The sequence below is a fragment of the Tachypleus tridentatus genome, chromosome 13 (assembly GCF_004210375.1).
Source record: "Tachypleus tridentatus isolate NWPU-2018 chromosome 13, ASM421037v1, whole genome shotgun sequence".
Taxonomy (NCBI): Eukaryota; Metazoa; Arthropoda; class Merostomata; order Xiphosura; family Limulidae; genus Tachypleus; species Tachypleus tridentatus.
In genome coordinates this window covers 78,573,237-78,599,083 of record NC_134837.1, presented here as the reverse complement: position 1 = coordinate 78,599,083, position 25,847 = coordinate 78,573,237, and the positions used below count along the sequence as shown (strand labels likewise).

General features: G+C 31.9%; 1 protein-coding gene across 1 annotated transcript in view; it reads right to left on the bottom strand.

Moving 5' to 3' along the window:
• Window positions 1-1,164: 1,164 nt before the first annotated feature.
• LOC143236196 (uncharacterized) overlaps window positions 1,165-25,847 on the bottom strand; it is a 75,927-nt gene continuing 51,244 nt past the window's right edge. Inside the window, exons 13-21 of the mRNA XM_076474488.1 lie at window positions 21,289-21,370; window positions 17,788-17,922; window positions 16,877-17,013; window positions 13,973-15,003; window positions 11,052-12,601; window positions 5,387-5,525; window positions 4,347-4,532; window positions 3,408-3,499; window positions 1,165-2,802 (exon numbers count right to left, since the gene is read on the bottom strand). Of these exons, the coding sequence (XP_076330603.1) occupies window positions 2,694-2,802; window positions 3,408-3,499; window positions 4,347-4,532; window positions 5,387-5,525; window positions 11,052-12,601; window positions 13,973-15,003; window positions 16,877-17,013; window positions 17,788-17,922; window positions 21,289-21,370 (3,461 nt within the window). The 3' untranslated portion in view covers window positions 1,165-2,693. The remainder of the gene's footprint in view (window positions 2,803-3,407; window positions 3,500-4,346; window positions 4,533-5,386; window positions 5,526-11,051; window positions 12,602-13,972; window positions 15,004-16,876; window positions 17,014-17,787; window positions 17,923-21,288; window positions 21,371-25,847) is intronic.

Sequence of the window (25,847 nt, the reverse complement as noted above, 5' to 3'; positions counted from 1 at the left end):
GAAATACAGATAGAAACAATAAGAACAGAAACTTAAAAAAAAAAATACAGAGGAGAGACTAGAAATAGAGAGAATAAGAACACAAACTTAGAAAGAAAAACACAGAGGAGAGACTAGAAATAGAGAGAATAAGAACACAAACTTAGAAAGAAAAACACAGAGGAGAGACTAGAAATAGAGAGAATAAGAACACAAACTTAGAAAGAAAAACACAGAGGAGAGACTAGAAATAGAGAGAATAAGAACACAAACTTAGAAAGAAAAAAACAGAGGAGAGACAAGAAATAGAGAGAATAAGAACACAAACGTAGACTGCAAAATTTACCAAACCTAAAGAAGAAAAACCCAAGAATGAACAATGGATACAGGGCCAGCTGACCCATGCTGTAAAAATTTGATGAACATAAAGATGAAATGGATGCTTTCCTGGAGATATGTGAAAGATTTGGCCAAAATCAGAACTGTGACAAAGGTAACTGAGCAGTTTGTCTCAATCCATTTCTTACAGAAAAGTATAAGCAGATATGATGTCAGAAGATGCCATGGACTACAACAGGTTAAAAGTGCCTTTGCTGAAATGATATGAATTTACTAAAGATAGTTTTTGTTGGAAGTTCATAGAAGTCAAACCTGACACTGGAGAAACTGTATTTCAGTCTGTGGTATGTCTGCAGCAATACTACACCAGATGAAGTAACATGGGCTAATTGTGAAAATAGTTTTGAATGACTAGCAGATCTATTAATACAAGAACAGTTCATTATCATGTTATCACGGTATTGATAATATAGTTTCAAACATTTTCGTCTTTAACAGGTGAAAATAATAAGACAAGGGATTATAAGTTCAATTTTTGGTAGGATAGAAGTCGTTTGCAATTTACACAGCACTACTTTTCAAGCAGAGTGGTTGGCTTTTGGAATGAGTTGCCTTCAAGTGTGGTGGGGGTAAAATATTTATGTTCAAGAAAACAATTGGATGAGTAGTTAGAGATGGTTACATTTGTTAGAGGGAAAAAACATCATTGATGAGCTAATAAGTTCCTTTTCCATCCCTTTAAAATTTTATGAATTGTACACAACAATGAAGATATGATTTGATTTCAGATGTAAGCACAGTGTGTCATGAGTACACAATGAACTAAGGCTACTTAACACATTCTTCCATCATTATTTATTATTTACACTCTGCAAACAAACTCCAAGCAGAATTCTAGCCTGTTTAGTAAAAGCTACCAACAATAAAATCACATAAAATACTCTTTTAGACACAAAAGAATTTTCATATTGACCAACAGTACAAATGTTTGAAATGTACAATTACAGACAAAACTGATAAACAGTGTTAAGTTATAACATTATGTGCTGTAGAATTGCCAAAAATTTATTTCATTATGGACAAGAAAATGGGAAATGTATTGGAATGTGCATTCCAATAAAATTTACAAAACATATTTTACTCATTGAAATTAGTGTAGGTCTGCACATTGAATGAGAGAAAATGGAGGTTGATCATAAAATGAAAATGGCTGCTTGATGATAAGAATGATGACTAAAGACAATGTACATTTTACATCATAATATGTAATTTGTAGTCACATTAGAATAAAAGCTCTAAAAAAAAGTGATTTTTAAGGGATTCCACCCTCTGATTAGTACTGTACAAGAAATGCAAGCAAATTCATATGCAACTAGTTTAACATCACATCTCACAAACAAAGCAAAATGATGCTATTTTTTTGGTCCATAAAAAAGTACACAATGTCAACACCATCCAATGGTAAAGACTGGGAAAATTTTGTATAAAAAACTCCTCTAACATCACTTTACGGGACATTCATAAAAGAAACCAATTTCTCTTTTCATTTACAGCATCTAATTACAAACAAAAAGTTAAATAATTAAACAATACATGCATATAATATAAATATTTGTTTTCCACAAAACCTTTCCTCATTATTTTGATAATCTGAGTCTCTGAATTATCATACAATAAATGTTTAAACTCTTCACTATGAGGACTGTTTTTTCATGATTTGTTTTATTGAGAAGTTTCCATCTGACAAGTACTAAAAACAATAAAATCAATGGTATCTCTTCTTGGGCAGATATTATTGTGGTCTTTTATTCTTAACAAGCTATATGTTGCAGTGTCACTTTACACAATCATTAATACTCTGTTAAAAACTTCAACTGCACACTTATTCTCCAGAATAACTTGTCTCACAGCGAGCCTTTGACTGAGATTAGCTACTGAAATCACAGCTAACAATGTTGGTTTACACTGTCTAACAATGACACACTCTCTTCAACAGCTCAGCAAAAAAATAGAGTTGCTAGCCGAGATACATCTACAAAAAACTTTAATTCATGATGGATGACATCAACCGAAACATCATTCTTGAATGATTTTGTCAGTTAATGAAGAAGCACTGAAAATCCTTTAGTACAAACAAACCTTGGAGTATTATTCCCTCTTGAAACAATAGGCCCAGAAATCAGCATCTTTACTTTTGTTCATCCAGACAACAAATGATCTTATACAGAAATTGTCAATGGAAATAATTTACATATATTAAGTCCTCTCTGCTGAAGACACTTTTGTATTCATGGCTCAAAAAAGCTCCAGCTGTGGACCACATGAAGGTTTGAAAAAGATTGCAGAAGTTTTATTCCACTATCTTCACTAATCTTTCAGTCTTGATTCTTACACAGCTCTGCTAGACAATGAGCTATTGTCTGAGCCCCTTCTTTAGATGACATAGCTAGTAGAGTTAGTTCTGGCTCATAGTATTTTAAATAACTGAAAAATTAAATAAAACAAATTTTTCATACCAATGTTTTCTCATTTAAATGAGTAAAAAAAAATAATCATATTAACAATTAATTTTTTTTATTTATTACCACCAACATGTAACACCTTTGTAAAATTGATTCATTTTCTGTACATAATTGGATGAAAATAGTTGCACAAAGCTGATGTACAAAATGAATAAAAGCCACAATTGTTAAAGTGGGAACTATAACCATTTGCCAAAAAAAACAACTAATTTATTAAAACTTCTATAAACAACATAACAGTATTTTTTATAAGTATGAGATAATCAATGCAGGAATAATATTTAAAACATAACATTGTTTAACATAAGAACAAACTTTAAAACATAATAAAATTTCAAAAATGTGCTAAAAATGATTTCAAACTACTTTGGCTGAACCTTAAGTTTCTAAAAACTAAATATGTGTTTTTGTTAAAATATTTTAAAAAATTTTATTTGTTTAAAATGATACATCTTAGAAATTTATAACGTGAGTAGACTACTAGAGACCACTCTTAAGGAATTTCAAATAAAGATAATAATATATGATAGCAAGAAAATATATACAAAAGAAAAACATTCTATCTACCTGCGAGCTAGCTCCGAATAGATTATCAAGTTTCTTAATACGAGGGCTGCTGTGAGTCGGATGCTCTTTGTTAATGGGCATTCTTTTTCCTCCTATGCAATAAAATATTAGTGTATTACAAACATAGTAATTAATCCCTTAATATTAGATTTAATATTAACATGCTAAATAATAATCATAAAAAAATCCAAATCATGGATTTAGTAACCTTATCAGTTACTAAAATTATGATTACTTTAAATCACAACAGCTTCAAGATATGTGATATGTAATAATTCATAAAAAGCATACATGAAGCTTAAATCATGCTAGTTCCAATTCCACTCATTTATTGTAACTCAGCCAGATAAGTCTTTCTGATAACATTAAAACAAATTAGACAAAAATACATTTTATTAAATGACTAAGAAAATACAAACAAAACTTAAATACACAATAGCTTAATGGTTTACTAAAGGATCACCAATTAAACATCAACATTTGAATAATTACACACTGATATCATAGTACATTCCAGTTACCACACTGTCAATCTTTTTACAAAATAAATAAACTCCTGCTTATTGATGAATAAATGGTTTGTATTTTTAAATAAAAATGCTTACATCTTTTCTCTTGCAATCACATTTTTCAAACACTTAATCATCTGGTTTTTTTATTTTAATTTCTGGCCATTTGTCTAACATTCAATGCTACCTTCAGAATACTAATGAGCATATCATTTTTTCTAAGTTTAAAATTTTATTAAATTAAATAATTTGGTTTAATGGGGTACTTACAAGTTTTCTTTTACACATATTGATAATTAAGTAGCTTAAACAGATAAAGCTTTATGGTGCTCCATTCCTTCAACTCTTTACAAAATCCTTAGCATCTTATAAACCAAATTACTTCAACTAAATTCTTTTGAGTCTAGTTTTATAGTATAATTATTCTTACCCTTATGTCCTTTTGCTGGACAAATTGAAGAGCATGTCTACGTATTGCTAAAAAGGCTGCATCAGGTGCATAGCCAGGATGTCTTGGAGGAAGTGGGGGTGGTGGGATGGTTGTTTTTCCTCGCTGAGAAATTTCCTCACGCCTTAAAGCTTGTGTTTGGAGATATTGGTCTGTACAATGACGATCCTAGAGAGAGAGAAAAAAAACAAAAAATTAAAGGAAAAACACATACAAACAAAAACAACAAAGACTGTGTACAACTTTATCTACCTGCCATGTATTATGGCACATGATAAATAAAATCAAGTGTGTATACAAGCCCACAATGTACAGTTTAACAAAAGCTGATTCTATACTTGAAACAAACACATAAAGTTCTTTTTTCTACATGTTTATTCCTGAATGAGTACCAGTAACAGGACTTGAAATTAGCTTTATTAACCACTTATAATAAGAAAATGAAAAAGTCAAACAAATGTTCCATGAGTTGTGCACTCTTAATAATCCTAGTCAGCTGAAGTGAATATTCAAGAAACTTTAAATTTTTTATTTCTTATTTTTCAGTATACCATCAAGTTATAAATTATTTTTCTGGTAACAATTAAATTTCAAATTAGGAACAACAACAACAACAACAAAAAGAAGCTCTGTTTCTACTTGTAATTTTAAGCTTACAGAATTTCATTAGGGATTTTCACACAGATCAATACATATAGGGACTTGCAATTCATAATAAAAAAGCTTAAACTACAACTAAAGTCACAGTTTATGCACTAAAGGGATAATTCACACAAAATATAGAAAATCAAGATCTTACAAACTAAACTAACAAACACTGAATATATACCAGCTAAAAAGTAATTATTAACCTTTAAGAGCTGACAACCTGAATAGAATTCTGAGGTTCTTACACCAGGACATAGAACTTAGAACTTAAAAATTAAGTTACAAAGTTGAGAAATAAGTTTATAAATAAAAAAATTTAAACCACACTGTTACTTTTGTCTGAACAAAATCAGAAAACACAAGACAAAACTCACCTGAATGTGGGTGAGTAAAGAAAACTGTTTCCTTTTCATGGAGTCACAGTTTTCCCAGTGACACAAGAAGTTCCCATTCACAATTGGAACATGACACTTAGCATTGTGGAACAACACAGCAGAAGGCGTGGGAAATATCCTTAAGAAAGAAAATACATCGTTATGTTTACACTTATTTTAGCACACTGAACAAATAAAACAAAAGTGTATGAATAATCAGAGTACCATCCACCAAAGAAAATATTCTTTTCGTAGTTTTATTTCTCTATCATTTTATACAAACTCACAATAACTGAAGAAGTCTAGCATGTCACTTCGACTTGAATTAACTATCACTGAAAGTCACTTCAACATTTTTCAAAAAGGAAGGAAAATGATCTTGCAGATGCAAAAACAGAGTACAATGAAGGTATGTACATTCTAATGTCACAGAAAAAAAATTCTGTTAGTCTGATGAACAATAATGAAAAACTGTAAGAATGGCATATTATTAACCCCTTCCATACAGGTCATGGGTCAAAGGCCATGTCATTGCATTTATTGACTTGCACTCCATTTTATTGAACTATTTTATGAAAGTTTATATCATTAATTTTGGTATCAAACTGTAGATTACTCATAAATTAATTTCTCAATTTAAAAGTAAATGTTAAAAAACACCACCAACTAAATATGAATTTTTGTGTGTCACGTGGTATGTTGAATGCAGAACTGATTCAGATTAGATTTTTGTGATGTCAAAATACAATGTATGCAGTTTTGTATAAATTAGGAACACAAATTACCAGTATTGACAAGCAAGAATATAAAATAAGAACATCCTATTTTTCTATTTACTGAGATATCACTCATGTACTGAATTAAACAGCAGCCCTGCATGCCTCTTTCCACTTTTGGAAATGATCTTTTATATAAACTTAATTTTTGTATATGACATATCAATAACTAATCAAAAGCTAAGAATGTCCCCAAGTGGTTTACTCAGCCATTTTCACATATAAAAGCATCATCTCTTTCTTTTAAGACAAACTTTTGTGCTGGTAAGTCAAGCCTTTAGCCTGTTCAAAACTTTATATTATTTTAGACTCAAATACAGCTTAGTTATTAAACTTGATAAGTTAAAATAGGTGATATGCCAATATAGTAATTTACAATTTTTTTGGTTATTCAAAATTATATATAAAACCTAAAAAAATTATTTTGTTTCATATACTCCACAAGTAAAATTTTTAAGGCTTAGCAACCTACAACAGGAAGCAACCAAATAAAAAGGTCATAATTAGAAGAGATCATTTTTTGCTTTACTACTTTATTTACTATTCTATGCCTTATAAAAAATAAGAGTAAAAACATACTTGTAAATAATAATGTATATACATATATAATGTATTATAACTGAAATGTGACTGTATTTTACAAAATACTAGTTCATTAAAATACACCTAAGAAAGGTCAGTTTATAAGGGTCAGTTTCACATTCATGGATACACATTAGTGCATGTGCAACATGCCATTGTAACTTCTGTGATGTTAGCTAGCAATGGCTGAAAAATCAGTATAACAAAAATAAATATATATAAATGTATAATGTTATGATATTTAAGATGGTTAAACTAATCATTTATGTTTGATTCATAATTTGTAGTCACTCTTAAAAGAAAAAAAAAAAATTTATATTCCTAATTTTTTATAATGGTTGTAAAATCAGTCAAATCTACCAAACATATACAAATTCTGATTCAATACTGAAGATAACAGATAAAGTAGAAAGTTTTTCTTTAAAATGTGATAATTATCTGAAGGTTATAAAGATTTCACACGTGGAATTTAAATTTTTTCTGATGTATAAAAGTATTTTCAATCTTAAATTCAAAATTACTTTGCATGCTGTATAGTCAGCATTCTGAAAGAAAAAAAAGTTACAAAAAATTTTAACTGAAAAATCTTAATTCTTATTTCAAAAATCTGATATTTTGTGTGTAAAAGTCTCACAAGATTTACCAATAATCTGCAAATACCACATGAATGGTATTTGGTTTTCTGTAAGCACAATCGATGAGAACTGAGAGCTTCTACATCTGCTGTTATATATAAGTTATGCTTTCTGTTAGAACAAGTTATAGTAAGTAGCAACTTTTCAGTACATTATAAAAATGGAATTCTAAAAGTATCTGCTGTTAGCACAATGATTGTTTGTTTTTGAATTTTGTGCAAAGCTACTCGAGGGCTATCTGCGCTAGCTGTCCCTAATTTTGGAGTGTAAAACTAGAGGGAAGGCAGCTAGTCATCACCATCCACTGCCAACTCTTTTACTAATGAATAGTAGGATTGACCATCACATTATAATGCCCCCACGGCTGAAAGGAGCATGTTTGGTGTGATGGGGATGCAAACCCGCGACCCTCAGATTACGAGTCGCACACAATAACCCACCTGGCCATGCTGGGCCTTAGCACAATGAATAATAACTTTATGTATATAAAGATTTTTTTACAGAATTTTTAAACTCTTACTAGCACAATGGATATTTATTTTAAATTTACATAAGTCCAAATACGGATATATATACAGATATTTGTAAAGATTTTACTTGTTTACAAACAAATATAACTGATATATTTCCTATGGCTGTATGCAGAGATCTCACATTATTTGATAATTTAGTAAATATCTAATCAATCTGTTGTTTGTTTGGGGAAAAAGAAAAAGTAAATAGTTATTTTATTCATTTTGTGGTATTTGTTGTATTTTTTACAATTTTTACTAATGTACTATCACCATGACAAATGTGTAATATTTGGTGTTCTTTTCCAGTTAAATTTAATAACAAAAAGAAATTACAGAATAGTTATATCACATCAGAAGATTAAAAACATTTAAATATTAAGTTTCCAAAATGACACCTGGTACCAAGAAATCCAATTATAACTTTAAAATAATTATTTTGAACATCATACATTTTTTTTCTTGCACATAATTTTTCTTGGTCATAATTTTATATAGTTTTTAAATATAAACTTTACCACTTCTCTTGCATTTCATACTTTACTTATTTATATCTTGCTTTTCTGAGCTAAATATTATGAATTGATTTAATAATTTTCTTAAAATTTTTCAACAAGTTCATAAAATTATGAAACAATTTCAAACATGTAAAATAAAAATAAAAACACTTCATAATGGATCACAAATACCTTTGTTACTCAAGATTTTACTATGAATGAAAATAACTAAACAACTAATACCAAAATAACATATTTTTGACAATATACACTACCTGATGCCACAGCTGTACTTTAAATTTTGTTCTTAGGGTATTCCAAAAATTCTTCAAAATGTGTTGAATTCACATAATAATACACCACTCACATGTAAGAACAACACAATGATAAAAGTTAACATTTTTTTAATACCGGAATATGTAGTTACATAGTTCAGGTAAATATTTATATCTATGCAACACTAAAACTTATTACCCTGCATGTAACTTCCGTGGAATACCTTGCATATGCCACGAGCCTTCAATGAATTCCCACTACTATTCACATCTATGTGTATTATACCAGCTGATAACAAAAATCACCATCAATGCTGTAGCCCTCCATAAATAGGATGCTGATAACCTTCATAATCAGTAACTGTAGCAAGCATTAGCACATGATTGCAGGCTCATTCTTGACAATGAACTAGAGGAAGAGTGGAAGGTGGTGTAGAGGTATGTGCTTATCTGATACACAATGTTCATTACCTTTCTGTACCACTAAGAACTAGAATTACACAATGAAGATGGTGGTGATTAAATACAAAGATAGGCTCTTTTCTGAAATGGCAACAAAAAGAAAAAGCCTGTAAAATTGTGGTTGCCAAGTGGAAGTCTGCAACATTCTCATTCAGGACATACCTTTCACCTAATATATCTTTTTTACTGAGAGGGGAGAGCAAAAGATGTTAGAAAAATCTAGTTCTGGTGATTATGTGTCACCATGATTGGAGGAGTGTAGAATGTGTAATAAGGTTAGGGCTGATAGCTATTCTATCTCAATCAAATACTTACATGACAAATACTATAATGATAGGTGGAAGTCTTAAGAAAAACTCTCATTTGTTTTCTGATGAAAATTCAAGTCCAATCTGGCTGGAAATATCCATAAAAAAAGTGTGTGACAGATATTATAAAGTGTCCTGTACAACACTTACCATGCACAGAGGAACCTTTCTCCAGTGGATTGAGACTAGGGAAAGTAAAAGTTCACCTGTGCTACACCAGAAGAATAGAGGAGTGGATGGGTTTAACACTTTCTGCACTCCCTAGATTTCAAGTAAGCATTCCCTGTGAGGCAACACCAACCACTCAGCAGGACCAGATGACATCAAATATAATTAATGAAGTGTTTAGTTCCAGATGTAGGCATTATTTCTTTATTTCACTCACTTTTTTTTTCTTCTTCACTCTTTTGGATTTCCATAAGAATGCACTTCATGGTAGGATCATGAAATATACCAGGGACACAAAGAACATTAAAGATCACCAACAGAAGATACAAATTGAAATCAAAAAGTAAAACATACCACACTAAAGCCTCTGAGTAAACTGGGGAATAGTGACATGAATGTGTTAGGTGTAGTTCACATATTAACCTGCAAGACGTCCAATGGTCAGTGTCAAGATGAGGTAGGGATATGCCAAATATGATGGATGTGATATTGAAAACTATTCATTCTGACTTGTTAAAAAAAAATATGCAGACAGACAACATGACAAACCAAATCTGTGAAATGATAAGGAATAAGTCTTTAGAGGAAGAGGTAAGCATGGGTAAAACAGACAATGGCAGTGTACTTGAAAGAGTGCAGTCTGAGAGTACAGCAAAGACAACTCTAACTATATATAAAAAATGAACATGGAGCAATCATATAATGAGGAAACAGTGGGGAGAAAAACAACCAATCACCCTATCAGCAGTCCAATTCTTTGGAAGAAAAGAGTGGTAGAAACAAACCAACTGATCCTCATGACACAGAGTATGGGAAGTTCCCTGAACAAAATATATTTGGCTATTTGTGTGTATGAAAAAAAAAAAAAATCAAAATATTTTATAAAAATTCATTTCACTTTCAATTTGTAATCCAAAGGTCATGACAAAGTTTGCCTGTGGTAACAGCATCCAAAAGCATTGGAGATATTTCATCTATTAAACAAAATCCAAAACAACAATAACAACAACAAAGTAGAAACCAGTTAAGTCATGGAAGATTAATTATGTGTGCAGAGTTGAGTGCTTATACCTAGAATGTTTCAATTCTCACTCTTACTTTGGATGAACACTGCACAGTTCTAGCTGTGTCTTGGAGTGAGGAAAGGCCTGTGCCTGAAATTAGAAGTTCAGAATATTTGAATAAATAAACCATTTGTGCTTGTGGCTTCCCCTATTAGTAGCCTGTTTTCTGAACTTATCATTTAGTTATTGGCTATAACAGTACCAGATGATATTTGATATATTCATTATATTTGGTGTCCCACTAATAATGTCTTTGAAATCTAGAACTATTCTTCCTAAAACAACACCACTATTATATATATGAAACATTCAATGGAGCTTTTATGTGTAAACAAAAAATCATTAAATATATTATTTTACATGAGACATAATATAATTTATCTTACCTTCCACAACCCTTCCATTCACACATATATTCTAGTTTTTTGTTGGTAACTTTATTCATTGTTGATTTGCTTGCTTGGCTAAAAGACTGCTTTTCTTGTCCTTTCTTCTCTCGTGCTCCTGATCCCAACTCCTTGGTAGTTCGGCCATGGTGAGAAGAGCTTCGTTGCTTACTTCCTGAAGTTGCTGTCTTGGAGGAGTGACTATTTTGCTTTGTAGCTTGAGGAGTTTTACAAGAAGAGGATCCCACTTCCTTGTTTGGCTGAAGTTCTGTACTGTGCGTTAAAACTGATTTGGATGAAACTTTACTATCATGTCGAGGTCGCTTAGAGTCTGCTGGATACACTGTAGATGCAGTATTGTCAGTGGACGGTCGTTTAACAGGAGTCTGACTGCTAAGAACATTCTGGTGGCATATTTGTGTCTTGGCAACAGGTGGGAACCCTACTAGTTCCACAGAATCTTCCAGTCGAACTACCGAGTTTCCTGTGGCACGTAGCAAGAGGTGTTGTGTTGGCAGTGCCTGGCTCGGATTGAGAATACTGACAATAAATGTAGCAGTCTGGCAACCAGATGATGGAACCACCTGAGACATGGTTAAATTGGCTGGCTGAAGCACAGCTGTGTTGGGTACAGGCTGTTGATTACACTGATTTTCTATGTTAGTCCTCGAAATGACTTTGGATGCACATTCCACAGTTCTAGCTATGTCTGAAAGTGAGGACAGGTCTGTGCCTGAAATTGGAGTTTCAGAGTCTTTGAATAAACCATTTGTACTTGTGGATTCTCCTATTGGTAGCCTGTCTTCTGAACTCATCATTCGGTTATTGGCTATAACAGTACCAGTTGCTGTGTTTGATATGTTCACTATACTAGGTGTCCCACTAATAATGTCTTTTGAATCTAGAACAATTCTTCCTAATACAACACCACTATTACTGCCAATCTTTGATGAACTTGTACAACTACCTTCTCCATTTCCATTGTGACTTTCTAAATTAATATTAGTTATCTGTTCTCCAGATAAAGATAACTTGCCTTTATCTAACAGCCCATTGAGAAGAGGGGAGTTCTTGAAAATTTTGTCTTTAACCAGCTGCCTCCTACGAACATCATCCGTCTCCTTCGTGCCACTTAAAACAGTTTCAGAAAGTTGAGGTGATGAGACTACTGCTTTACTGGTACTCACAGCATAAATAGAACTGGAGGCTACTGAAGTTCCTGGTGAAGAAAGAACAAATTTTGTGACAGCATACTGATCATTTCCATTTGGAACAACAATTGTGGATTTGGCTAAGGAGTTGGTTACTGTAGACGAACAGTCAAAAGGTTTGGTGATTTGCACGTTAAATGGCAAACTATAAAACTGTGAGGAGCCATTATTTTCATCTCCACTATTCCCAACACAATTGTTTAAGTGGTTAAAACCTGTTTCTTGGGTAACTGTTCCTGGCTCGTCAACCACCATCACTTCACTATGATTGTTTTCTATAGAGTTTTCTAAATTAGAGAATTCTTCTAATGAGTCATCAGCAAATACTTTTGAACAAATCTGTAAAAAACAAAATAAAAAACTTTTAAGTTCATCATTACTGTAAGATAACAGTCAATTTAGAAAAAGAAAACTGAGATTTTCAAAAACAAAACAGAAAAATAATGAAGGAATGAAATCTAATTATCAGAAAACTTTTTATATTTAATCAAATATTTGGAACTATATGAGATATAAAAAAAGAAATAAATTAAAAACTGCCAAAACATTTTACAAATATTGATTTGGTAATGAGAAAAATAGTTCATGTGAAATGCAGCTAAAAAAGAAACCAGTTTATGTCCCTGATGATTTCTTCAGGTAAAAATGTGTTGTCTTAAAAAACACATAATTGACTGAATTTTCTGCACAAATGTCACCTCTACCTAGCATAACAAACTTTAACCAACATGTAATTCTGGAAAATATAATTAACGTTTAATTGGTGAGCTGGTAAAACCCTAAATATGTTCATAATTACAATTATCAAATTTGCTCTTTTCAGTAAGTGATTAATAAACATTTTTAAGATTTTCTCCTCGATTTAAAAACACTTAAATCAATATAAAATACAACATAATACCCAGAAAAATATTTTATGCAAAACGTTTTTTTTTTTCTGCTGAAACAAATTAGAAGAAAATTTCTTTTCTTTATTACTAGATGATTTCTTAACTATTTTACAATATTTCCAAAGAAGACTCTGATAAGAGGGTCAAAAACTCACAAATAAAAGTATTTAAACTTAGAAAAAAAAGGCTGTACAATTCTATATATTAATTTATCTATGTAATGGAGTCTTAAAAATCCATAGATACACACACACGACGTATATGTACACATATTAAATGATTGAGAAAAACAAAGACACTTGTACATTTCACCAATATTACTACATTTATTACCACCATGGTTTCACTAGTAAAGATATTTTCATGTAATAAATGAAATATTTGTAAAAACTCAACTGTCACTGTTTTTCTCAGTTATGAAGTTTCACTGATTTCCGATGGTTTCAAGTACTAATTATACAATATAAATATATTTTTTACAGTACATGCTTAGCACTTGAACTTTCTATAAATGCTCTACACACAAGAATAAGCAAGATATGTCATAAAATCACAAAACCTTTTTAGCATTCTTAAAATTGGATATTTATTCTGATTTCAAAAAACATTAGAACCATATAAAAAAACAAATTGTTTCTTTCTATCTAAAGCTAGCATCTTGTTGTATAGATGTTGATTAAATATCAAAAAACAACACATGAAAAACCAATCATTTACTTATAAAGTTCCAATTATTCATAATACTATCATGCTTACCTCTGACAGGATATCTCGCTGAACACCATTCACATGTGAAGAAGTAACAGATGATTCTGTTTTAATAACCAGGGGGATTAGTAGAGGAACCACTGGAGACCTGACTAGATACCTGAAAATTTGATTGTGGTTTTAGTTGATTACTGGCAGCTACTTTTTCTTCCATACCCAGTTGTGTGTCACTGGAATGACTTGTACTGTTGGTGTTATTAACATAAATCAAAGATGCATTAGAATTTAAGAGTGATTTTGGTGAAGCTGTATTGGATGAAATGACTGATTCTGACAAAGTTATATGTGGTTTCGAAGAAGCCATCGTAACTACTTCAGGGAATATCACTCGTGTAAAAGGTTCAGCTGAAGCAACCAGTTTTGATACACTTGCATGTTTAAATGAAGTAACAGGAGTAACTGGGGCAGCTGACATTGCCAGTGGAGATGTAATAGAGGTTGAATTGACCATTTCTGTTAATGTTACATTGGTAACTGTATTAGGTGAAGTAACTGACCGAGATTGTGTGAACTGTGATGTTACATTAGTAGTAAGAGTCATTTCTGAAACACTTACAGGAGTAACTGGAGAAGGTGACTGACATGATGTAACCTGTGTAGCTGACTTAACTGATGTAACCATCGTTGACAAACTTGCATGTGTGACTGTAACTGCTGGGGAAACTGAACGATATAGATTGACGTGTGAATTTGGACTAGTAGAAGTGATTTCTTCTGATAATGTCATGTGTGTAGCTGAAGAAAGCGAATCAGATAAAGTGACCTGGGAAACTGGACTGACAGATTCTGGCAAGTTTCCTTGTGCAGATGTCTGATTCTGGGTAAGTAGTTGGTTTCTCTGAAGGTTTCTGCTAACCTTACTGGCTAGTAAAGTTTTGATGAGAGAACTTGAACCTGAGGAGAGGGTTGAACCACATACAGTCTGGGTGGGTTGTTGACGGGACTGGTTAGAGGAGGGTGATGAACTAGTAGAGGTAAGCTTGCCCTTCAAGATTGGACTACTACTGGAACTAGTAACTGGTGAAGGACAAGGAGATGGTGTTCGAGACAAAGGTGGTCCTAAGCCACTAGTAGCTGCTGTCCCTGACAAAAATAAAAAAAACATTGGAAAGTGGTCTTAATTGTTACCTATTACATTACATATATATAAATTAATCTTTTGTCAAATAATTTTATAGAATTAACATTGTATTATACTTGAAAAACATGCATATTTTAACAATGTTAACAGGAAAAAGTACGAAGGTTCTTGCTATTAGATTATGTCATGTTAACTATAGCAAAACCCTTTATCATGTGCTATTTAATTCCATTCTTGACTGTACTTTTATATTATATATATAGAAGTTTTCACAAATGATTAGAATAAAAAAATATTGAAAAACAAACTTTTTGGATTTCTTTTTTAACCCATGACATATATGTACCAATGTTAACTGTACTTTATAGGAAGGATATTTCAGGTCTCAAGTTCACCTTGGACCTTTTCACCTAGCATAAATTACACTCATCATGATGATCATGATTCCACAAACACTAAGTTATACTGTAACAAAATTCTGCAATAACTGGTAAGGTCAACTTAGATGACACATCTTAACAAACTATCAAACACAGGATGAAAGTTTGTTTCCAGCACCATGTTTAGGCAGATCAACTGTGTAAAAGATGCACTGGAAAGACATGAATATTATATGGTCAAAAGGGATTGATACAATTTTAGTTTCTTGGGTCATATTCCTATGAAAACAGCCATGGAATTTTAAGTGTGACTTCAAACTTCTGATTTTTTAGCTTGTGATGATTCTTTACCAACCTGTAATCCTTGTTTATTATCTTGTTATTAGTACCAGAAGATATGCACACTTAGATTTACTGTCATAGCTTTCTGGGCTGCAAGGTTTTGTTCTGTAACCACAGCCTTCACTTTGCAGATGAAGGCATTATTCCAGATTGGTTTGAATTATAATTTCAGAAATCATGTGATTTGTTGAACAAGTTTCTCTGCTTCCATACTGAAGAGTGAGAGCTTTCTTTTTGAAATTAAGAATTATCTGGCTTTTTATTATTTAACTATATCACTATACAAATATCCATACTCAAAAATACTGTGTCATTCTCATCTATCAGTGTTAACAATACACTATCAAAGGGTTGAGAGTTTATCATGAACAAAATATATAGGTGCTAACAATGTTATTTGTAATGCCACATTTCACAACTGCAGTAATATACCAATGTTTATATAAAGTGTGATTAAATTAGCCCTCTCTACTCTAAATCTTCAGACACAATACAAGAGCTAATGGAAAATGTTCATAATTCTGAATAGGTATGTGTGTGTGTGTGTGTGTGTGTGCCCCCTCTCTCTATATATATAATATATACACATTCAAATTCTAGTAAATTTTAGTACAATAACTATTTTCAAATATAGTTGTGAACCTCTTTAGTATTATTCACAATTTACCCAACCAGTTGAACAACACAGTGACATGAACTACAACATTATTTAATACAGATAATTTTTTTTTAACATTTGGAAAATGTATTTTGTTATATATAAATGGTATGAATGCTAGTGCAAAAGAGAAAAGTTAAAATAATGAATACTTGATGTTTTAAAAACATATGGTATCACAACATAATGGTTCAACAATGACAGAAAAATTAAACACTATTTTAAACACACAAAAGTTAAAACAATAAGTACCTGATCTTTTAAAAACATATGGTATCACAACATAATGGTTCAACAATGACAGGAAAAGTAAACACTATTTTAAACACACAAAAGTTACATTCCTACATTAACACTTTTTTTTTATTACCATCAGTATTCAGAAAAACATCTATCATTATTTTTAATGCACAAGCGAAAAAGTTTTGAAACACAAGTTTTTAAACAAACTACAATATGCCAATTTTTAAATATGTTTGATTATAAGTAATATACCTTGATGTGTTCCTAAGTTAATTGCTAAAGGAATTGAAAATCCAGCATTCGGTTTTCTTCTTAATCCATCATGGTGGAAAGTGATGATTCCATTCTTAGAGTCAACTTTCCGTAAGCCTGAATGTGGGAATGTGTTTCTTGAAGGAATAAACACACACACAAAAAAATGAAGAAAAATTTACATATAATTTGCAATTACTATCTGAACATAAATAGCAAAATGTTTTTTTTTTTTTTTTTTTTGTAAAATTATACTAAGGTTTGTTATCTAAGAATCTGTTATACACAGTTGCAAGGTACTGAATTTATTCACGTTGAATATAAAACTGGTGGGGCACTGACTACTCCAGATACAGATATTATCCAAGTACTTTACATCTTACTTTCTAGGTTTTAATCCTTTTCTTAAAACTTTTCCACCATAATTTTCACATTATTCATCAAAGAAATAATGTCTTCTACTTATTTATTTACAAATTTGATATAAAAACCCTTATTGCTTAAAACCTAATTTGTGAGTCTAATATTAACACTTCATTGTTATGTATGTTATAAATTTTGCTACAACAATAATTTCCTCAGAGCATCTGCTGAAGTTGAACACTGATTTTAAAGTAAGTTGATCTTTTATCAAGTTTGTTTTCATCTCACGTACTACTGGTTAAAATAAGATATGACTAACAGTGGTAACTGCTGTTTACAGTCTTTCACTGTTCAGTTTAAGCCATATTTTTCTAATCATTCTTCAATATTTTACATACCAAAAATAATAGTAGCAATAGTTTAATGCTATTTGTAACATTCCATATAATCAAATAGTCAAAATTTGTAAGTATACATTTGTTTTTCTTACACTTAACTAATAACCTTTTCCAGTCTCACAGACAAGATGTATTGTCAAATTTACTTACCTCACACAGTTAGCAAAGATACTAGCATTGACAACCCCTTTTCTACCAGCCTTGTTGCATGTTGTAACATATTCAGCATAAAGATCATTCCTTGCTACTGAATGGCCCAAAGCAACTTCATAAGTACTCACTAACCTACAATGATGGAAAATAATTAAATGACATGTAACTCTTCAAACACTGAATTAACAGTGATTATTGATAGAATAACATATATGAAGCTCTACTGGTTTAGGGCATACTAAGTTCTACTGATAACAAGATTTTTATGAAATCATTACAATATAATACACAAGACCTTGTTGGTTAACCCACAAATTAGACACCAATAAAAAGTATAACTGAGATTAAATTACATGTTTCTCAATACATTTTAAAATAGACTTATCTAGATATAGATGTTAAAAGTGATCTGGTGAGCATGAAAATTTAAAAGTTTGTTGGCAAATTCATTCAACATCTTTATGTTATGGTATATTTGTTCAAGTACCAGAATAGTTTGGTATGATATAAATATTATTAGAAATATAAACATTTTAAAGCAACTAATGGCTATTGAAATACACTGGTGCTATGATAAAGTTGCTTTTCATTTGATATTTGCATGAATTTTTGTTTTTATGAAAATATATTTGATGATTTATATTAGAAAACTAAATTTACACAGCAAAGTTACAAGGTTACTTCCAAAGCTAACAATAAATGACACACTATATCACTCATTCAGTAAGGATGCATTTCAGTATTAAGAACAATACATAAAACAAATGTAATGACACATAAATAACAATTTAAAGTTCTTGTAAGAGTGACTAGTGAACAGCAAGTCTAAGTTCAAGAAAGAAAATTACTTGAGTTTTTTTAACCATAAGTTAATTAGTCAATCCTCTAACTATTAGGTTTCATTTTGGTTTTTGATGTGTTCATAAATATGGTTTTATTTGTGTAATCCTTTTCATGTGCATACATTGTTTTCTTTTTTTAACAGAACCAAAATTTCTCCTTTTCTTTGAAATGGTACTGTTCAATATTAATGATTTCCAGTTGTCCAAGACAACTAGATTATTGCAAGAAAACTTAAATGCAATACTCTGTTGTTCCATGGTAGCCTAGGTGTCTAGCCCTGTTGGGATATTCAAAGGACTATACAAGTTACAAGTAATACGTTTATGAGCACCATATTCTGATTTCTATAAGAATGTGATAATCAACAATACATGCACTGTTTACCAATAACAGTGTTTGTTATGATGTCTCACAAACCTGTTACTATTTACATCCAATAATAGACTGCCAATCAAAATATTCTGATTCAAAAGACACCGTGTTTATTTCTACATACATTTTTCACATTTTGGATGTTAGGTTTAGATATCATTTTTGATGTGTTGCCATTTCATAGTGACTGTCATTACAATAATCCAGTGTCAGAAAAAATTAGTAAGTGATTACATATTATACATATGATGACAAGATTCAATGCATGAAAAAACAGGTTTTACTCCATTTCAAAGAGAAGTGACTTACAAAGTTTGATTAAAATCTGCTGTTTAGAACTCTGGTTATTACGCATTAACCATATCTTTAGTTTTTAAAATGGTAACCTTGACCTTTTATCCCAAAAATAAACTGGATTTTTTTTTAACTGAAATGGAAGTGACTTATGAAGTTTGATTAAAATCTGCTGTTTAAAACCCCAATACTAGTGTGGGAACCAAATGTATACAAATAGGCAGATGGACAATATCATCAATAAATGCAGATTGATGATATCACCACTAACTGTATACAAATAGGCAGATGGACAATGTCATCACTAAATGTATTCAAATAGGCAGATGGACAATGTTATCACTAAAGGTACGAGCCAGAATCTCTGAATGTTTGTTTTTGTTGAGATGAAAATGAGGTTGGATTCAAAGCTAACTTGCAAATGTAAAGTAGCAAAATATCTGACGTGCTATACGTGTAGCAGGTGTGGATGTGATCACAAAGACACATCAGTTGTTCAAAATCTAGCTTCTGGAAAGGTCAGAGAAGTTTAGGCAGAGATGTTGTCAAGTTCCCAAAGAAAAGTACAACTGTATAGGAATGGGGTAAACTTACAGATGTATCCAATGACTTGCCTCCAAACAGAGAAAAGAGTGAAAGCTATTTGGCATGATGCAAATCTTGACAATGGAAAGAATGATTCTAAATTAATTAGGGAACAGAGAATACAAAGACCTTTTCTGAGTGAACAGCAAAAATATCACAAAGATAAGAGGGCTAAAAAGTACTTAAATAATGGTGAACCAGCATCACCAGAGCAACTGGGTGGTTCACTTTGGTAGGACAGAAATACCTTAATAATTGCTTGGATCTAATAAATAGTAGAGACACGTTATCCCTTGATCACGCACTTCACAGACGTATCAATTTTATACTTCTGGATTTCTGGGATCTAAAGAGTAGCCCACGACCAACCACAATAGTTGTATTTTTTGGCTAGTGAGTCAGAAATTACTGTGAATTAAAAGTAATAACCATAACTATAAAAACATTATAACAATGCAAACTTTCTTCTCTACCACATGTGTATGATGCTTATGAAAACTAACAACATATGGTAACACTACAGTCTAAGGTTGGTTAGTTAACAAGAGAGAGATGTGCAAGTATATGTATTCAGCATAGCCATTCTTCTCTGTGGAGTACATACATCCCACGATTTTTTGCTGTTGTAGCTAAATGGTGCATTCTGAAAGAATAAGGTGACACAGTACAAAGACTAGAAAGTTTAATATCCTTGAATAAAGATGAAGAAAGATAAACAAACATTGTGATACAAAGTGTCATTAGTACACATACAGAAATATCAAACACACACACACAAATATAAAACAAATGATGAAGGTGAATTGTTTAGAAATGCTTGCATTTTCAGTCTGAAAGAATTGATTAAAAATAATTAAACTGTGATGAGAGAGGTTACCCTGTGAATAACTTTTTCCTTTATCCCAATACTCTACATAATGTTTGAAACAATGAAAGTTTAGGTTGACTGAACATAAAGTGAGTAAGATTTGCACTGTGGGTCACTAAAGCATGATTATGGAATAAATATTTTGAGGCTCATGATCAATATGTCCTGGTATTTATAAGGGTGATAAGATTGCATTACTAATTTTTCAAAGCCAACTTAAAATGAACTATATTAAGATTATATTAGTAACCATATATGAAAGGTTTCTCTAGCACTATTTGTTGTTACAAGTACAAAGCATTATGAATCTCCTACACTTTTACCAAAACATTAGAACAAAGTTAATGAAGTAGTTCAGAGACACTACAAGCACATAAAGTAATTATGTCTGATAAAACCAAAAACATAGTACAAGATTGAAATAAGAACACATCAGTAATTACACAGTTTTCAGAGTAATCATCACAAATAATCAAACACTCACTTCAATCCAAACTAGTAGCTCTAAGTCTACTTAAGCATGTGATAATACTCACCAGTTACATGCAAATGATTCAGAATCTACTTCTGATAAAGGATGTGGAGTACTCTTTGCTTGAGTTGATGTTGCAGATGAAGCTGTACAATATGAGAGAAAAAAAAATTACAGTGTTTATGAAACACATGATATGATACACTGCACTCACAAAAATATTATAAAAGTACAAAAGAATATACAGAAATGATACAAAACAATCTTTAACTTGTAAAAAAGAAGATACGTAAACATTTTCAAAATATCCTCATATAATTGCAGAAAAAGAAACAGAAAAGGAATAAAGAACATTTATTTTTCTTAAGATTAAAAAAAACTTATCAATCAAACAAATCAATGATAGAAAACAATAAAAATGACTGTGATATCCTCAAGATCCATACCAGAGTCTTCTTGTTAGAAAGTTAGGGCATATAATCCATTTATCAGAGGTCTCCCTGAATATTTCAAGAGGGTTATTTAGGTTTTTCTTGCATCTGTTCTAGATTCATTGTCTTAGATGGATGTAGGTTTGGTCTTCTTGTACTGTATGTTTAGTTATTGTAGACAGATTGGTATTATAATTTTACGAATCTATTAATGTCACTGAATTCTAACTTTGGTTCCTTTCTGTTCACTCACTGTTTTTTTTTCTCTCTCTGTTGGGTCTAGATTTGTTGTGTAAGAATTGTGAATGTATTGTGTTGCAGCTTCAGAATATTTTCAACTTTAAACTGTCTACATACATATATATATATATGTAGTGAAAATTAACACATTTTGATAAAGTTAAGTAAACAAAATCACAAGGAAGGACTGCATTAAAAACAGCAAATTGAAACTTCTAACTAATTATATTAGTTTGTTATAACTTAAAAAATAAGCCAAAACAAAAATAAATTAAAATAAAATAAATCAATAAACAAAAAATGCTGCACTAATTGAAAAGATCCCAGGGTACAAACTATAACGTGAGATCATAAAATATACCCTAGGGTTTTGCAGATAAATATTTTATAATTCCACATTATAGTTTGTACCCTGGGGTCTTTTCAATTAGTGCAGAATTTTTTGTTTAATTTATTTTTCTTTTGGCTTGTTTTTTTTAAGTTATAACAAACTAATATACACACACACACACACACACACACACTACATGGACACCTGACCATCACACCCATATGTGCTTGTTGAGCATCTCATTCCAAAACCATGGGTATTAATAAGGAGCTGGTTCCCCCTTTGCTGCTATAACAGCCTCCACTCTTCTGGGAAGGCTTTTCACTAGATTTAAGAACATAGCTGCAGGGATTCATTCTTATTCAGCTGCAAGAGCATTAATTAGATCGGGGCACTGATGTCACACAAGAAGGCCTGGCTTGCAATCGGTGTTCCAATTCATCCCAAAGGTGTTTGATGGGGTTGAGGTCAGGGCTCTGTGTAGGCCAGTCAAGTTATTCCACACCAACACTGGCAAACCAAGCCTTTATTGACCTCACTTTGTACATGGGGCATTGTCATGCTAAAACAAAAAAGGCCTTCCCCAAACTGTTGCCACAACATTGGAAGCACACAATTCTCTAGAATATCATTGCATGCTGTAGCATTAAGATTTCCCTTCACTGAAACTAACGAGCCTATCCCTAACCATGAAAAACAGACCCAGACCATTATTCTTCCTCCACAAAACTTTACAGTTGGCACTACACATTCAGGCAGGTAGCATTCTCCTGGCATTCACCAAACCCAGATTTGTCCATCACACTGCCAGATAGTGAAGTGTGATTCATCACTCCAGAGAATGCATTTCTGCTGCTTCAGAGTCCAATGGCAGCATGCTTTACTCCACTCCAGCTAACAATTGGCATTATGCAAGGCGATCTTAGGTTTGTGTGTGGCTGCTTGACCATGGAAACCCATTTCATAAAGCTCCAAATAAACAGTTTTTGTGCTGTCCTTGCTTCAAAAGGCAGTTTGGAACTCGGTAGTGAGTGTGTTGTAACTGTGAACAGATGATTTTTATGAACTATGCGCTTCAGCAGTTGACAGTCCCATTCTGCGAGCTTGTGTGGCTTACTGCTTCATGGATGAGCTGTTGTTCCCCTTAGACATTTCTAATTCACAATAACAGCACTTACAGTTGCCCGGGGCAGCTCTAGCAGGGCAGAAATTTGATAAACTGACTTGTTGGAAAGGTGGCATCCTCTGACAGTGACACATTGAAAGTCACTGAGCTCTTCATTATGATCCATTTTACTGCCAATGTTTGTCTGTGGAGATTGCATGGCTGTATGCTTGATTTTATGCACCTGTTAGCAATGAGTGTGGCTGAAACAGCCAAACTCACTAATTAGAAGGGGTATCCACATACTTTTGGCTGTATATTCTCCACATGTCTTCAGAGAGTCTATGATAAACAGGAATGTGGGTATGTATACAACTTTCTTCCTGCTTTTTATTTGCGTTTATCTCCACTTTACACTTTATGAAGTATTTAGGACTTATTTGCATTTTGTGACAGCTTGAAGCTGCTTGGAAACTAACATCTTCACAGAGCAGGAAAACTTTCGGCAACTTGTTGACTACTGTACAGTACATTAAAGTTGTCTCTTTGGGGATTGTGAGTATATACAATCACAGTGAATGCAATCTGACATTACAGATGTGGTAACAGCTGATCATGTGATCCAGAATAAAAGAGCCATATTATTCTAAACAATACTACTATCACTACACATGCTCAATTACTGATCTCACAAGGAAACTCATGGTCATGATAAGCAAACAGGAGAGAAAATACTGCTTTTTGTAAACTGATATATATATATATATTGCAGGCAACAGCATGTTTTTGCATTTAAGGGGCAGAAGTTGTGACAACTGAAGGGTTTAACTTATGCTAATTTGAAATGTTTAGCTGGTAACAGCTGTTTAGCTTGCAGAGTAAATTTCTATGCTAGAAGGTGTAAATTCATGCATGTATCATGTAGTAAAATACATGCATGATGTCATAAATGGTAGAGGCACAGTTCATTTTAGAGACATCTAAGTGTAAAATAATATACAAGTAGAGCATGGTCACTAGCCTCTAATGACACTTTTTAAAAAAAATTCAGATTGGAGTGGAAGTAAAGATATTAAGCTGTTGTTTTTTTTTCAACCATATTTTGCCACAGGTTATGATCACATTTAGTACTGGAAAGAAAAGGCAGCAGTGTGTGTGTGTGAGAATGTACTTCCCATTTGTCATGAAGTTATATAGGATAACATTTTACCATATGATGTAATATTGGGAATTATCAATCTCTCTCAGCAGCACTGGACATATATAGTATGAAAAAAGTTACAATTAGCTATTAATCACTAAATATGTATTTAGTACAAGGATTGGAGAGACAATGTTTTTATTCTTGATGATGAGAAACCCACTTAAAATAAAAATGTATCTCAAATGGTTAGAATGGGTATTAAGACTTTTATCAATAAGAAGAGAACAACGTTTCAACCTTCCTAGGTCATCTTCAGGTCTTTCTTCTGAAATACAATGCTTTTATTCCTCTTGATAATTAACTGGAAATTCAAACACACGTGCTATAGCTCAACTTAAGCATGTTAATTAGTTAACATTGATGCATTTGTGTTAATAGTATTATACACATTTGCACAGTAATGTGTACAGTTCATTTGTGTATGTAAGGAGTTGATATCTTCTGAGCATGAGAGAAGAAATTTTGACTGATGAAGTTCATAATGTAGCAAAATGTTGTGTTTCATGTAATTATGTGTAGTTCAAAGAATTACTTTTACAAGATAATGGAACTGACTATGGCGTTTATATCTATTTCAACACAAAGCATTTATTGTGTATTTTTCAACCACTGTAGTAGGTATACAAGAATAAAACAGAAATCCTTCAGTAGTGGTAATTTGCACATTTTGCTCGTAGTTAAGTAAACAGCCATGTGCACTTTTGCACACATTACATGCATTTATTATAACACATTTTGTGTTTACTGTTGTTAATTACTGTTATCACAGTTTCACCACTTCCCATTACAAAAGAAAATGTTCTCTGAAATTAATAAAACATCTGTGTTGATTAAGTGAACCACTGTTGTTACTTCTGACAAGTTGAAACATGAGCCTACCAAAGCTTTAAGTGACAAGCTGACTATGTTATCTGATGAAGTGGTAGCAGTATTAGGCAATCAATCTTCTGTAAATAAGTGTAAATAATGGATAGCTGATCAAAGTACATGTAGCCATGAGAGTACTGTCACTGAATGAAAGCAGACTCTTTAAATCAGTTTTATAAGCTGATTATTCTTACATTGTAGACAAATAAACACCCTTTGAAGATAGTAATTTTGAAACTAAATTTAAGGTTGACGTGGGTAGAGTAAAAGAAGGAAAAATGGCTGCATAATTTAACTGACTACTCAAAGGAAACATATAGAACCAGTTGTTGGAAACAACCAACAGGATCTACGTTTGTTTTCAGAGAAGATTTTCACTGTCAACCTGGCTTTTAGCAAGCCACTAAAAATGACAGTAAAATTAACCAAAAGGGTAAAAAGATCT